The sequence below is a fragment of the Pygoscelis adeliae genome, unplaced genomic scaffold, assembly GCF_000699105.1.
Source record: "Pygoscelis adeliae isolate BGI_AS28 unplaced genomic scaffold, ASM69910v1 Scaffold228, whole genome shotgun sequence".
Taxonomy (NCBI): Eukaryota; Metazoa; Chordata; class Aves; order Sphenisciformes; family Spheniscidae; genus Pygoscelis; species Pygoscelis adeliae.
This window is the reverse complement of record NW_008825259.1, coordinates 1,630-15,745: the sequence shown is the minus strand read 5'-3', so window position 1 is coordinate 15,745 and position 14,116 is coordinate 1,630. Positions and strand designations below refer to the sequence as shown.

At 48.8% G+C, this 14,116-nt stretch overlaps 1 protein-coding gene across 1 annotated transcript in view; it reads left to right on the top strand.

Annotated features, from left to right (window-relative positions):
• PPP3CC (protein phosphatase 3, catalytic subunit, gamma isozyme) overlaps nt 1-12,197 on the top strand; it is a 27,289-nt gene extending 15,092 nt beyond the window's left edge. The window contains exons 5-16 of the mRNA XM_009329503.1: nt 4-7; nt 2,038-2,183; nt 2,364-2,503; nt 3,082-3,159; nt 3,254-3,348; nt 4,043-4,168; nt 5,123-5,200; nt 6,021-6,047; nt 6,967-7,048; nt 7,515-7,612; nt 10,331-10,360; nt 11,689-12,197. Of these exons, the coding sequence (XP_009327778.1) occupies nt 4-7; nt 2,038-2,183; nt 2,364-2,503; nt 3,082-3,159; nt 3,254-3,348; nt 4,043-4,168; nt 5,123-5,200; nt 6,021-6,047; nt 6,967-7,048; nt 7,515-7,612; nt 10,331-10,360; nt 11,689-11,867 (1,083 nt within the window). The 3' untranslated portion in view covers nt 11,868-12,197. The remainder of the gene's footprint in view (nt 1-3; nt 8-2,037; nt 2,184-2,363; nt 2,504-3,081; nt 3,160-3,253; nt 3,349-4,042; nt 4,169-5,122; nt 5,201-6,020; nt 6,048-6,966; nt 7,049-7,514; nt 7,613-10,330; nt 10,361-11,688) is intronic.
• The last annotated feature ends 1,919 nt before the right edge of the window (nt 12,198-14,116 follow it).

The following is a 14,116-nucleotide window of genomic DNA, read 5'->3' as shown; positions in this document are numbered from 1 at the left end:
CAGGAATGTAAGTATCAGCAGTGTAAGGATTTAAATATATTAATGTGTTGTGACCAGGTGTGGGCCTTAATTTTTGTGCCTGCCACGAGTGGTATAGTTAGCTCTGGAGCTGTAAAAAACTGTCATCTTTTTTTCCTGCATACTTAGCTCTTCTCCTGTTTCAGCTCCTGCTAAAAGGAAAAAAAGCCAAATATATTAAGTCCTGTAAAGTACTGAGTGCATGTTGATGTGGCCTTCTGGTTACAAAGAATGAGCGTGGATGGAAGAAATGCGAACACATCTTCCCTGTCTTGCTGATGAGCCAGTTGCACGCACCCCCCCTCTCTGACTTTCAGGCCCAGCAACATATAATTACTGCCAAATGACTTTCAGCTCCAGATTGTGCAGCTGGGATCAGTGATTACAATTGGAAGCAAATAAAGGATTTGTTCCTCCGTGTTTGCACTAGGGAGAATCATTACCTTTAAGATCATTTTAGTTGAGTTAAAGATAGTTTCATGCAGCATTTACATATTTTTAAACCAACGATGATGAAAGGTCAGGGAATGACCCCTCTCCCCAGAGGATGACAGTCATTCCTCCAAGCAATAAAAAAGGTGTACACCAGCAACATGCAGTTCTCTATTAGGGAATAGTTGCTCAAGGACCCGACCTCAAGGAATAGTTACGGGCAAGGCACAAGTCCAATCTTCAGCCCTTCAGCTCTGGATGCTGCTGGACAGGGTAAGGCTGATAGGTACCGAGATAATGACATCTGTTTACTCAGAACTGAGTTGGAAAACACCAGCCAGTTCTCTGCTGGATACTGTAGTCATCAGATGGTGGTAGGTGAGCTCCTGTTGAGCTGGGCTCAATTTGAACCAGAAAGCCAGAGGTGATGGGGTTTTTTTCCCCTTTGGAAAACAGAAGATACTGCCTTTCCACTTCCTGTATCGTAGCGTGCAGCTGAAAAAACCTGTTAGTATCTCTGAAATAAAGCTGGAGGAAAGGTAAACTTTCCATTCGTGCACTTTTTTGCTTTAGCCAGAGATGGATTTTATAGCAGTAAAGGGGCTTTCTCGAAGGTCTGGCTATGGTAACATATTGCTGCCCTGCGAAGGGGCTGCAGATGCAAGGAGACAGGCGCTTGACGTACAGTGATCTCTGTTCCCGCTCTCTGTTCTAAAGGGAAGTGTGGAGAGATATTTCTGAACATACTTGGAGGCTTGCTGTAAAAGCTAAGCTGCTTTCGGAAGGGCCGTGTTATCTCTGTTTAATGTATTGAAACATCCTCTTCACCTCTGTTAAGGTGAGGCATCCAGTGGGGATTGTGATCATTGGTAGCCCTGAAAGATCCTGTGTGAAGGTTCATTTAACTGCAGGCATCTTGGTCAAATTCTGACTCAAAGCACTCCTGTCCAGCCGAAAAGGCAATTCCTATCTTAAATGATTGTGTAATATTGCTGTGCCAAATTAAACAGCTGCTGCACTTCCCAGTGTCTAATCTGCCTAGCAGCTAGGCTGGTAAGACTCTTTGAGTCTAGAGGTGCAGTATGAATGTAGGAAAGCGATGGGATGGCTTTATTAGTATCCCAAGTTTTCTATTACAGTGGCAAGCACCTAGCCTCTTTTCTATGTTCATCTTAGTGCAGGTGTTCTAGAAAATAGCTTGAAGGGACATTAATATTCTTGACCATGTCCAGATTACTGTGAAGCCTTTTTGTCTTCATGTCCAACAAGCATTTTGTAAGTCAGCATTTTCACTAATACACGGGTGCAAAGTTCGACTTGGTGGGCCATAGACATAGAGTTTCCATATCGCCTTAGGAGTTAGGTTCCTTGAACTTACTTATCAGCACTTTGGCTGATCAAAGCTTTGCTTAATGCTTCTTATATCATGTAGGTTTGGATGCATGAATGACTCCCCCTTTAAAAAGAAAAGAAAAGATTAAAAAAAAAAAAAGCTTCTGCTTTCAGCCTGAGCAGTCTTTGTTGTGCAAATGGGTAAATTAATTCAATTCTTTCCTGTCTTCCTCCCCCTGCCCCTCATCTTTCCAGGTCGAATCAAGTATTCGGAGCGAGTGTATGATGCGTGTATGGATACATTTGACTGTCTTCCTCTTGCTGCCCTCTTAAACCAGCAATTTCTCTGTGTTCATGGAGGACTGTCTCCAGAAATCACGTGTCTAGATGACATTAGGAAAGTAAGTAATCTCCGTGGTCCTTTCACGTAGCTTACAAGTAATAGTGTGGTGAATGGCTTGCTTGATTCCTGCGTGGAGTTCCAGGTTGAGGCTCCTGTGCTCTGCATGTCCACACCGTAGGTGTGTGCATGCCGCTGCAGCTCTCACCAGCATTGTCCTGATTTGGGGTACGTTTTTCAGTTAGACAGGTTTAAGGAGCCTCCGGCCTTTGGTCCAATGTGTGACCTGCTCTGGTCCGATCCATCGGAGGATTACGGCAATGAGAAAACACTGGAGCATTTTGCCCACAACACTGTTCGAGGCTGCTCCTATTTCTACAGGTAAGTGGTGTTTTAGGGGGCTCTGATGGACTAGGGTTTTTTGTCTCCCCTTAGACTAAGGTGTATGGGGAGATAAATTGCTATTCAGATCACTCTGTGGGACTTCACAGTGTACCTGGCTCTGAAATAGTCTTCAGTTGGCTCTAATGCACAATATCTTGTTTGTTTTTTCTTCTCCTGTAAGATTGAGCTCTCTTTGGATATGTTGCTCTATGAAATTGTGGTATCGGACAGCAGAGATGCTTCTTTTAGCTGGCAGGGTGCCTTTTGAATGGTTTTCAGGCACTGGACAGTACCAGGAGCTCTAGGAAATAATCTTTTCCTGTCTAAAAGAGAAACATTTGTGCTGACAGACCACTTGTATCCCGGCTGATAGGGAGGAATTGGCACCAGCGGTCTGTTTAACAGAATGCTTTGCAATTAATTTTGGAATGATGTAATACATACTGGCCTTGTTTGGGGATGCTGGACACAAACTGAATGGATGCTGCAAGTGGCTGGTTCCTGAAACCAAGACCATAGGTGTTATCTGCTCTCCTGCGCTACATGCTAATGTATACTTGCTTTTTGTTTTCCAGTTATCCTGCAGTTTGTGAATTTTTGCAGAACAATAGTTTGTTATCTGTAATCCGAGCTCACGAAGCCCAGGACGCTGGGTAAGTGCTGCAGCCTGGTAGCTGAGCAGGCTCCGTCTGCGTTCGTGCTATCCTTAGCAAGACCAGTATGTTTAACACTTGACCTGTTTTTCAGGTACCGAATGTACAGGAAGAGCCAGACAACAGGCTTTCCGTCATTAATCACAATCTTCTCTGCACCAAATTACCTAGATGTCTATAACAACAAGGGTAAGGCTGGCAAGGCCAGGGCTCTGCTGCTGTTCAGATGTCAGTACTGTCCTCACGCGCTTAGGAAATCCCTCTCCATCTTCCCTTGCCTTGCCCGCTCTGCCCTCTCTTCTAGTTGCATTCTTATGCATGAAATGAAAAAGAGCTTTATATGTTAAACTGACGGCAGCTGGGGAGCTGGAAGTGGCTGGGTTCTCTGACTCGAAGACTTGATGTATTACTGTGGCAATTAGCTGTCACGTTATAAAGCCTAGAATAACGCTTTCATTTCCAGCCACATGACAACTAAGCGCTATTGATGAATGCTGCCATAAAAGAGAAGCTGCTAGTATAGGCAAGCTTTTAACTTGACTGTGCCCCTAAAACCATATTGAGTATGATGGGGAACTTTCCTCAACTGGGGGGTTCTTTTGCCACTCGCTTGGGATCTTGTCCCTGTGTTCATCACTTCTGATTGGCATAAATTTTAACAGCTTTGTTAAATTGTCCTTCACTATTACGATGAGCTTTAGGGAAACAATGTAATGGGTAAACTGAAAAATACTGCTTAAGCCTTCTCATTTTGGAGAGCTGGTAGTTTGATTCTGCATGAGTGCAACCTCTTGTTGGTAATGAAGTTTCATTAGTGCAGGTACGGCTCCCAGAAGTTGACAGTGCCTACGGGCATGTGTTGTCTTTCCTTTTTCTCTCCCAGCTGCTGTACTGAAATATGAAAACAATGTCATGAACATCAGGCAGTTCAACTGTTCCCCTCATCCGTACTGGCTTCCAAACTTCATGGATGTCTTCACATGGTCTTTGCCTTTCGTAGGGGAAAAGGGTAAGAGATATTTGGATTTCTGTTATGAGTTGCCCAGTGACTGGTCACGGTACCCTGAGTGTTAGAAACCTGTCCCACGGGCTATTAAATGTGTTGGGAGAGTGTTGTGACTCATTAATATCAGATAGCACTGGAAAGTAGTTCAGGTTCAAGGAGATCTGCATAATACTGGGTAAAGTTCATGTGAAAATAATTGTTGATATCTGTTTTAGAAAGCTTTTCCCAATAAAATGATCCCGTCTTGCTATTTCTGCATTGCTGATGGAGCCGATCTTGGGTGGTGTAGCCCCACCTCAGAATTTGGAGACATTTCTCTTGCTCTGGGTTTGCAACAGAGAAATTAAAATCTCCTGTTGGCTTGTGGCCCACCAAAAAGGAAGCATTCGCTTCAGTTTAAAGGCTTATTTCATTCTGAAGGAGGCGAGGCAGCTTAAAATATGACCAAGACTTTGCCTCAATTTCTCAGCGAAAGGGTTTTTACCTCTCCTGGTGAGTTTAAATTCCACTCCAGCGTTGTATGTTTGGAGTATGACTTAAAGGTCTGAAACGCCAAAGGTTTTGTGACTTTGAGGAACCAAAGGTTGAATTCCCCCCAGACTTGACATTCTTGGAGCCAGGTGGCCTGTTGTGCGGGTCGGGGTGGGGAGGTGGGACCTTCACAGCGGGCCCAGGCTGTTCTGCATGAATGTTGGCACCCTGCTCCCCACGTCTGTTTCATCTGTGATGTGCTTGGACTGCATCCACCTCCTTGGCAGAAGGTGTAAAGTATGTCGTCTGCTCTGGGTACTGCTGCGAGGTACCAGCAGTATGCGGCTAAAAGTGTCTTTGGGCTTCCACTTCCAGAGTATAAATGACCTTGAAATCGTTTGCTTGTCCAGCTCGTCCTCCAAATACCTCTGTCTGCCAAGTGTGCGCACCGGGCCTCTCTAATCTTCCTGTCTGTACTTCTTACAGTCACAGAAATGCTCGTTAACATCCTCAACATATGCTCCGATGATGAGTTGATTTCAGATGGTGATGAGACATTGGAAGGTAAAAAAACGCTGTTACGACCGAGCTGGTAACGGTGGGGGGGTGAAGGTGGGGAAGGTGTGTGATGCTAGCTCAAGAGTGATCAGCACTTGATTTATAGCTGGATGCCCAGCCAGGGTCTCCAGTTCCTTTTTGGCCAACCCTTGTGCAGTTCTGGGTAGGAAACTTTTTTTTTCCCTTTGCTATTCAGTCACAGAGAAATTAAATTATATTCACTGCGACAGACGCTTCTTGCCAGCTACTCTGGAGAATGGTTTCCTGCTCCTTACAGAGACTGCTTCCCAAGTGGTTATTTTTTCCCCCAGTTCAAAATTTTGTGCACCAAAATATCTACCCAATCTTCTCATCTGTTGCAGTGAACTCCTCTGTAAAGTGGCTTCTCGTGTCACCCCAGAAAAAGTAGAATGCAGTTTTTGGCCCTGGTTTTAAGCTATGAAAGGGACAAAACAGTTGCCGAGCTGATCTGCAGTTTCTATGCCGGGGGGATCGCTTGAGAGCGAGGTGGTGACCTGGAGGAAGCTCAGGCGCAGGCGTGGGGCATGCAGCGAGAAGTGGGGCCGTGAGCATGCACGGGGGGGTCCGGGGGAGCTGCCTGTACAGACGCCTGTAGGGTGGAGGACAGTCAGTCCCGCAGAGAAGCAGAACACCATTGTGGTACAACAGGGTGCCGCTGCTTCGGTCAACAGGTTGAGACTTTAACCCGCTTCTCCCATTGCATTTCGTTTTTGTTTTTTTTCTTTCTCCCTCCCATGAAAATTAAATTTGTTTCTTCTATCTCTGTCTTCATCTACTTGTTTCTTGGTGTCTCCTCTCCCTGAAGATCACTACATTTCAAGCTATCAGAAAGGTACCCAGCTAGAATTTGCTACGAGCTTAATTTTCACTGCCTGTGCCACCAGATTCCTTGGAGTGGATTTGAATAGCTGACTAGTTGGGCAGTCTCTTCATCCCCTTTCAGTTTTAACATAAGCGCCGTGTGTTTTTTAACCCTTCTGCGTTCCTCCAGGAACTTGAGAAACGGGGTCACGTTTCTATCTGACTTCTGAATGCAGCCACTTAGTGCATGGCTGAGCCATCGGTGCATGTTAGACCTCTGGTTTGGCTTGTACTGTCCTAATGTGTAGTTGGGCCATGTGAGGAATCTCAGCTGAGAGGAGATGTATTTGTTACCTCTTTTACTTTGATTTTTGTTTGTTTTCAGTTACCCTCCATGCTTTTCTCTCATGTTCGGTCTGTATAGCGGAAGGGGAGTTCACATATCTCACTTTGTGTTTGTGTGGGGTCAAAGCAGAGTTGCAAGGCTCCGGCCAGCCGTTCACTGTGCGCGTTGGATGCCAAAGCTGATGCTTGCGTGACACTCCTCCCCGCGGCGAGCACAGCCCGGTGTTCTGCAGTGTTCATCAGCAGTCAGATTCGTCAGTGTTCTGCCTTGCAAAACTGTGTCTACATGGCTGAGTCATTTGTGTTACATCCTGTGTAGTGTGATCAAACCTGGTGAGCTTCGAACAAGACCTATCCGATCCGTTTCCTTTGGTGGTTCCACTCTCTTTAGACCTTTAAGTCCGTGTGTCATCTCGTTGGTGTTGCCCTTCTCACTGCCATCCTGACCGCCATCCTCTCAGCACTGTTCTCTCAAGAGTGTAGCTGTGAATCTGTAAACCATGATTTCTTTTCCTGGAGTCAGGCAGGTGCTTCATATTGACATTACCTGTGCCTGGAAAGCAGGAAACCTTAAACATGCTGGTGTTTTTTTTTCTCTCCCTAAGGTGGGACAACAGTCCGTAAAGAGATCATCAGGAACAAGATTAGAGCCATTGGGAAGATGGCGCGTGTCTTCTCGGTTCTTCGGTAAGGAAGAAGCTTGTGATTTGGGGTTTGGGTAACGGGGGACGTTGGTCAGGCTGCTCCGGGCAGGCAGAGTCCTGCTGGGGAAAAACCTTACAAGACTGTTGCTTCAGAGTAGGTGGCAAAGGCTCGAGGTGGTGGTTTCTGTATGCCTGGTGGTCTGACTCTTGGAAACCTTCATCTCAAGCACCGTCACCTTTGCCAACAGAAATGCTGCTGATTAGGTATATTTAACCCTTTCAGGATGCATTTGCTGCGCCGTAGCTCTGATGCGTCGTGGCTAAGCAGAGGTCCTGTATTTACGAGGCAGGGTTGCGCTCAGTGCCCAGCAGATCGGACGCGCGCTGCCTGTGTTCAGCACAGGGCAGACTCTGGCTTTCATGCCGCTCACCACTAACAGTCTTGCGTGGATCTAACTGAGCATTGCGTCCATCTCTCAGTAACCGGTTGCGTTGCCTCTTATTTGCAGAGAGGAGAGCGAGAGCGTGCTGACTCTCAAAGGCCTGACTCCCACAGGTACACTGCCCCTGGGAGTGCTCTCAGGGGGGAGGCAGACCCTACAGACTGGTGAGTACGAACGATCCTCTTCTCTGCAACATTGCATCCCCTCTGCAGTTTTATACCTGGTCCTCAGCTGCCCCGAAAACCGTTTGATCGGTTCCCGTAGGCGTACTTCAGGGTGCCAGGGGACCCGAGAGATGGTTCAGGCCCACGGGGAGGAAGGATTCGGAAATAGGAAAAAGCAGAAATGTAGGTGGGGATGTGGAGAGCCTTCCAAGATGTCCCTGTATACCCTCGAGGAGGGGAACGCGAGGGAAAAAAGACAACAAACAGCATCCCGCCTAAAGCATGTGTATTGCTTTATTGTATGTTTCTGCAAAAATTTTTATCATTTATTTCCCTTCTAACGCTGCATGATAAGTATCCTCTGCTTCACCTCTCTGCTGCTGTTGTGTGATAGTGTATATATGAACGTAATAGTAAACACTCTTGCCTGCTTGTTTGTTCTTCGTTAAACAAAACCTCTTCTTTGGTTTTGACCTTATGAAACTGTGAATCCCAAACAGAGGAAGCTTAGCTTTAGTTGAAGGAAGGAGATTCTTCCAGGCCTGTATGTTTCATATTAAGACTTCTCTCGGCCCCCTGGTTTTGATCTGGTTTTGGAGGTTTCTCTTCCGTGCTTGCTGGCAGATACGTTGCTCCCTCCCTCAGCAGCCAACTGGTCTGTCTTAATAGTGTGCTGAGAGCAGGACTGAGCTAGCGATCTGCGTGCTTTAAGCTCGCAGGGCAGGGAGATTGGCTGATGGTCAGGGAATGAGTTATCATAGTAACATGTGTCCCCAGAGGGAATCCTGTAATCTAGTGTTTTAATCCTTTCCTGCCGCCAGCCTTTGAATGCTGGCGTCTAACCAGCCTGCTTTCCCCTTGCTATCAGCGCTGGGTAATTTCCTGCGGGCTCAGAAGAGAGGGCTTGTTCTGGGATTGCCTTGCCTTGATTAAATAGTTCACAAGTGAGAAACGTGTAAATATTGCTGCCCGCTCCTGGGGGTGGGGAGGGATGCGGTATCGCTCCCAAACTCATGGGTTTCTCTGCCTGCAGAGGAGTATGATTTTTTTTTTTTTAATTATTTTTTATATAGCAACCACAATGGTTTCTGTCGCCCCAGTTCTGCTGGAGGTATGGGAACAGAGCCTGAGTGGGAAGGCGGCTGTTACAGCTCGGCTCGAGCAGCCAGCTCGCTCGTGGTGCCGCAGCTCTGCCCCTATAGCTGACAGCGCAGGGAGCGGGTCGTGCTGCGACGCTCTCCTACACCTTCCCCTCTCGGGGGCTGGGGGGGTGTCCTCTAAGGGGCTACCAGGCAGCTCCCCCCAGTAAGGAAGCTGAGATTTGTGCATCTCCCTGAGACAGGACAAACAAGCTGGACCTTTTCTGCTGCCTTACCTGACCCTGCCTGCCGCCTCCCCCCGTGGCTGCGGGCTTCCCACCCCTTGCTGTTCCCGGCACCCCGTGCTCCCCTCAGCAGCACCCTGCTTTTCGTGCCCTTCTCACGCTCCTTTCCCCGTCGTGCCTCCTTCTCTCACCCCTTCCCGTTTCACACGTCCCTTTGCACCACGCCGTCTGCTCGCAGCAGCCTCCTGGTGAACGTACAGGCGCTCCTTCAGCAGCCATGCTGGGAGCCTGTCTGCTCGGCAGGGAGAGGAGGGGGCTGCACCCCTTTTGGGGTGCCTCTGCACCCCAAAAGAGGAGAGACAGGGCTGCAGGTAGCAGTGGCGGGGCCCCTTCCCTCCCTGAGCCTCCTGCCAACCTTTCGCAGCATGGCTTAGCAAAATCGGCTGAGTAAAGTCATTGAATCTAGAGCAAAGATGCTCAGCAACAACTCCATTCTTCCTCCATGGCCTCTCAGGGACCATGTGGCCTTTGTATTGTGTCCAAAGCAGCAAAACTGTGGCGTTTTGAGGCTAAAAGCAGGGGATCTGTTCTAGGGAAGGGCCTCCTCCCAGATGTTGAGGCAGGGACTACCAAAACTTGGATAGCTGCTGCAGCAGATTTAGGAAGGGGGACGTTGCTCAGCTTTATGGTGCCTTGTTGCTTGGTAACACTTTTAGGAGGTGGAGCTGAAGCCAAACTGGATTTGAAGCATCAGCCTGGCTTTTTTGTTATAACTCAAGGCATCGGGAGCGGAGCGGCCTGGTATCGGCTGCTGCCTGCCCTCCCCTGGAGAAGAAGCTGCCCCTCTCTTCCCCACTGCTCCAAAAAGTCATCACGTCCCTCGGGGTCACTTCCCTCACATGGCTCTGGTGGCTGGGGCTTTGCTGTGGGATGAGTTCCACGTAATTTACCTTCTGAAGGTGGCCAGGGCGCCCTAGAGCCACTGAACTGGGAGCAGGGGGGCTGTAAATGCAGGTGGAGACCCATGGCTTAGTCCGAGACTATCGCTGTCCTTGCCGTGGAACACCTCCAGCGCATGCAGCAGCGAGCCATCTCTCTGCTTCTCTGTCTCTTTCCATTGGATTTATCTGTGTGACGAGTCCAGCGAACGTGAGGAAAGGAGACTCCCCCGTGTCAGTGCTCAGCAGACGCTAAACCCGAGGGAGTCCCCTTCCAGCCTTCCTCTCAAGCTCCTGTCACCTTTTTTCCTCTTGCCAGTTGGTTTTGATTACGGTCGTCTTCACTGGGGCTGGGAGGCTGTGGGCTCTGCGTTCGCAGCGATGATGTTCGATCACTCACTGTCACTCTTTTTTTCTGTCTTCATTTTTGCATGCCACTGTTCTTCTGTATTGCAGCCACAGTAGAAGCGGTAGAGGCACGGGAAGGTATGGCTAGAATCCGGCGAGAGACTCAAATCATCTCTGTGTGTGCGTGCGCTAATTTTAAAGAGCTTTATCAGCCTTATGGAAGCTTTTTACTCTTGCATCACCAGAAGTGGGGGAGGACGGGCCCCTGCTGGGAAGCAAAAAATACACGGTGGGCTGGTTCAAGTCTATTTTAGCCTTTAATGAGGCTATTGCTTAGTGCAACACCTTTATTCCGAGAGTGCCCTGTCTCCGGAGCGGTTTGTGCTCTGGTGTCTCAAGACCTTGGTGTTGGGGTCCTGCAGTCCGATCTCGGATGCCTCGCGGCTGAGTTCATCCCCTGGGTGACTCGATGCGGTGAAGGCTGCCAGCAGGCTTGGTCAAAATCATCTAGGAAACAGCGGATTGCGCGGCTCTGATGTAATCCTTGCCTTCCCCACAGGTGGGCCAAGGTGGGCCCAGCGTGGAGAAGCAGTTTTCTCCCTGTAGCTCGTGTAGAAATGACAGATTCACGAGGTTACTGTCTGGGGAGGTTTTCTCCTTGATAGCGCCATTCAACTACTGATGAATGGGGCCGTGCCTCTGTGTAGAGAACTTTTTGATTACCAAGGGAAGTTTGTTTGTAAACCAGCCAAGTCCTTGTAAAAAGGTTTGGCACAACCCCCAATGTAATACAAAGAAGTTAAAGATTTGGTCCATATCATCACCGCAAGGATGATGTACTCAGCCTCGTAGTGATGAAACAGAGATACGCCTGCCCTCGGTGGGATTTCGTCACTCGTGAGACTGCCTGCGTGTCTCCTGGTCATGCAAGAAGCGTTGCGTTTGTGATCCGAGGACTAGCTGTTTCCCTCTCCTGGTGTTGCAGTGTGTGGTTTGTGTTGGAGTTAAAGCCTCGTGGTGGTGTCTTTGTTGTGTTGGTTTGGTTTTGCCTTTTTTTTGTTTGTTTGTTTGGTTTTTTTAGTATCCTGTTTTTCAGCTTTGAAAGTTTCCTGAGATTTCACTGTCTGGGGACGTTGAGCACTTGTCTGGTCTTCAAGTTCCTACTGCTAAACTGTATTAAAAGAGGAACCATTAGGGAGCAGAGCAAGTCGCTGCAGTCTGGAATCCTAGACTTTGCTGCTGTGACCCGGCGGCAAGGGCTTCAACTTCCCAGCTGCGCTGTGGTACCCACATAAGCTGGTGATGCCGAAAATCACCTGCGGACCCATCTCGTGGTTCCCGTAGCCAGACACGTGCTTTCTGTCACCCTGACTCTGTCCTGTACATGTCTGGCGTGTGCTAAAGGGCTCCTACCCGGGGATCCGCGGCTCAGACTAACTCTTCTATCTCGGCCCTTCTCTCTGCAGCCATTCGTGGATTTTCGCCGCAGCACAAGATCCGCAGCTTCGAAGAAGCCAGAGGTCTGGATCGCATTAACGAACGCATGCCGCCACGCAAAGATTCAATGCACTCAGACGGGCCGGTGAACTTGGTAACCTCAACAAACTCTGCGGACAAGAATGGCACAGGGAAGAAAGCCCAGTAACGGTCCGAGCGCCCAATCTGCACCACTAAAGGATCCAAAACTTAATGAATTTTATTTATTTATTATTGGGGTGGGGTGGGGGCAGGGGAGAAACCAACTTCACCTGGAGGCACGTTCATAATCCAGTTTGCATCCATTCTGTAAGAAAGGTGACCATTTTGTAATTTTTTTATTTATGTTCAATATATAAAAAGTCCATCTTTTTTTAATTTAGAAACCAATCTAACTGCTAGTGCATATATGAAGTGTTGTGCTGTACAGCTGACCTCTCCTCCACGAGAGGCAAACCTCTGTGGGGGGATTAAAAGAAACAAAAACAGTCCCAGGCAACTTGGGTCGTTGACTTTGGTACAATTCTAAGTTAGCCTGTGCTTTCAAAAGCAGGTCCTTTCGCTGAAAATAGGGTTGGTTTGGTTTTTCTTTTCACAACTGTCTTCTTCCCAGAGTTTGCTGTTGTTTTCTTCGACTTCTTGCCTACCTGCATCTGCTGCTTTAGCAACCGATTCTGTGGAAGGCACGTTGCGTGGTGCAGCTGGCTGGGATCCGTCCCTCTTCCAAGGTGGCATCCGAATGTTCAGGGTTAGCTCTGAAGGACACCAGGGTGTTACGGCAATCACAGCACCTTTTCCTTCGGTAATTCAGTTTTGTTCCAGTGGAGCCCCAGGCAAAAAAGTAACCTCTGAATCGGAACGGGAGGGCAGGTGGGAGAAGCACTGCCCCTTGTTGCAGCTCTTCCCGAAGGTTCGGCCGTTCGGACTCGGTGCAGCCGGCTGTACGCCGGAGTTTCTCAGCCGGGGCTGTCCGTGCAGCAGAAATCCCTCTGGGAATCCCTCTGATTCAGAGCAGAGGAATTGTCGCTAGCGATCAGCAGGTCTTTGGGAAATCTGCACGGCCTGAATTTTAAAGGAAAAAGGGGGTGATTTATAACCTGTGGACAGAAAGACCCCCCCGCTACCACCATCACATACTGCAGAGCCCGTGCCCGCTACCACCATCACATACTGCAGAGCCTGTGGCATGCTCCCCTGCGCCCGGCGCTCGAATCAGCCCTTGCTGATCAGTATTTGAGCGGTGGGCGTGCGAGGCGGTCTCCCCTAAGCCAGCACCGCCTCCCAGTCATCCAGCGTGCGTCTTTGGGGGGGTCTTTCACCTACTTGGGCTTACCCCGCTACTGGTTACCTTGTTATCCGGCGGCTATTCCTCCGACTCCAAAGGAGCCATGGGCACATCAGCCTTTCCTGGCAGCTGGAAGGGGGTTTGCCGGCTTGTGATAAAGATTTGGGGAAGGGTGGGTGACGGTGCTGCTCGGTTTTGTAGAGATGTGGCTTGTTGGCTGACGGCCAGTGGCGAGGCGGCTTTGCTAAAAAGCCCCTGGTTTGGGAAGCGCGTCCCTCGGCTGCAGGGGAGGGAGGATGGTTTTACAGTAGGTTGGCAGGTAGAACCGAGTGGATCTGGCAGAAGTTTTGGAAGGGTGTTTGTGCAGTGCTGGAGAGGGAGGGGGATCTCCTGGTGAAAGGAGGGTTTCCAGAGGACGCCCTCTTTGCAGGGTCAAGGGTTTTGAAGCTTGGATCTCTTAAGCAGAGCCTCGTTCTTTCGCTTAAACTTTGACCTGAAGTGAGTGTTGAAAGAGGATTTTGAGAGATTCCCGTTTGGTCGCTTCCCTTCCCCACGTGTCATTTGAGCCACGTCCTTTTCTGCCTGCGATTGCACAGAGTCAAAGCAGCAGCTTCCAGAAGCGAATCCCTTGCCAGCTTTCACTTCTTCTCCAACTTAACTGTCTATTGTGCTTTCTCCAAGCAAGGGCAGCAGGTGAGCAGGCTTAGCCTCCAATAAGGGATATTTGCCAACCCCTTCTCTGGATCTTGCTGTCTTCCCTTTGTGCTCCGGCCCTAAGCTGCGATTCCAGCGAAAGAGGAAAACAGCAACTTTGCAGGAAGCTTTCAAATTGTCTTATAATTGTACGTCACTTAATTTCATGCCAGCTATTTAGGAAACAGTATCTGTGAGCAGACCACTGGGTTTTCACAAGAGACTTTTGAGTCGCATGCCTCCACTTTTTCTTTTTTTTTTCTTTTTTTTCCCTTTTTTACACGCCCACTGCTTTGCAAAAAGTGCGAGATGTTTTGAGCAAGCTTCTCTAACCCCATATGAGGCGTGGGGCCAATTGCCTTTGTGAGTATTTCTTCTGTTTTTTAACGGCATCTTTTCTGAAACACAGTGAGCCGATGTGTGGTATCTTCCTCTGAGAG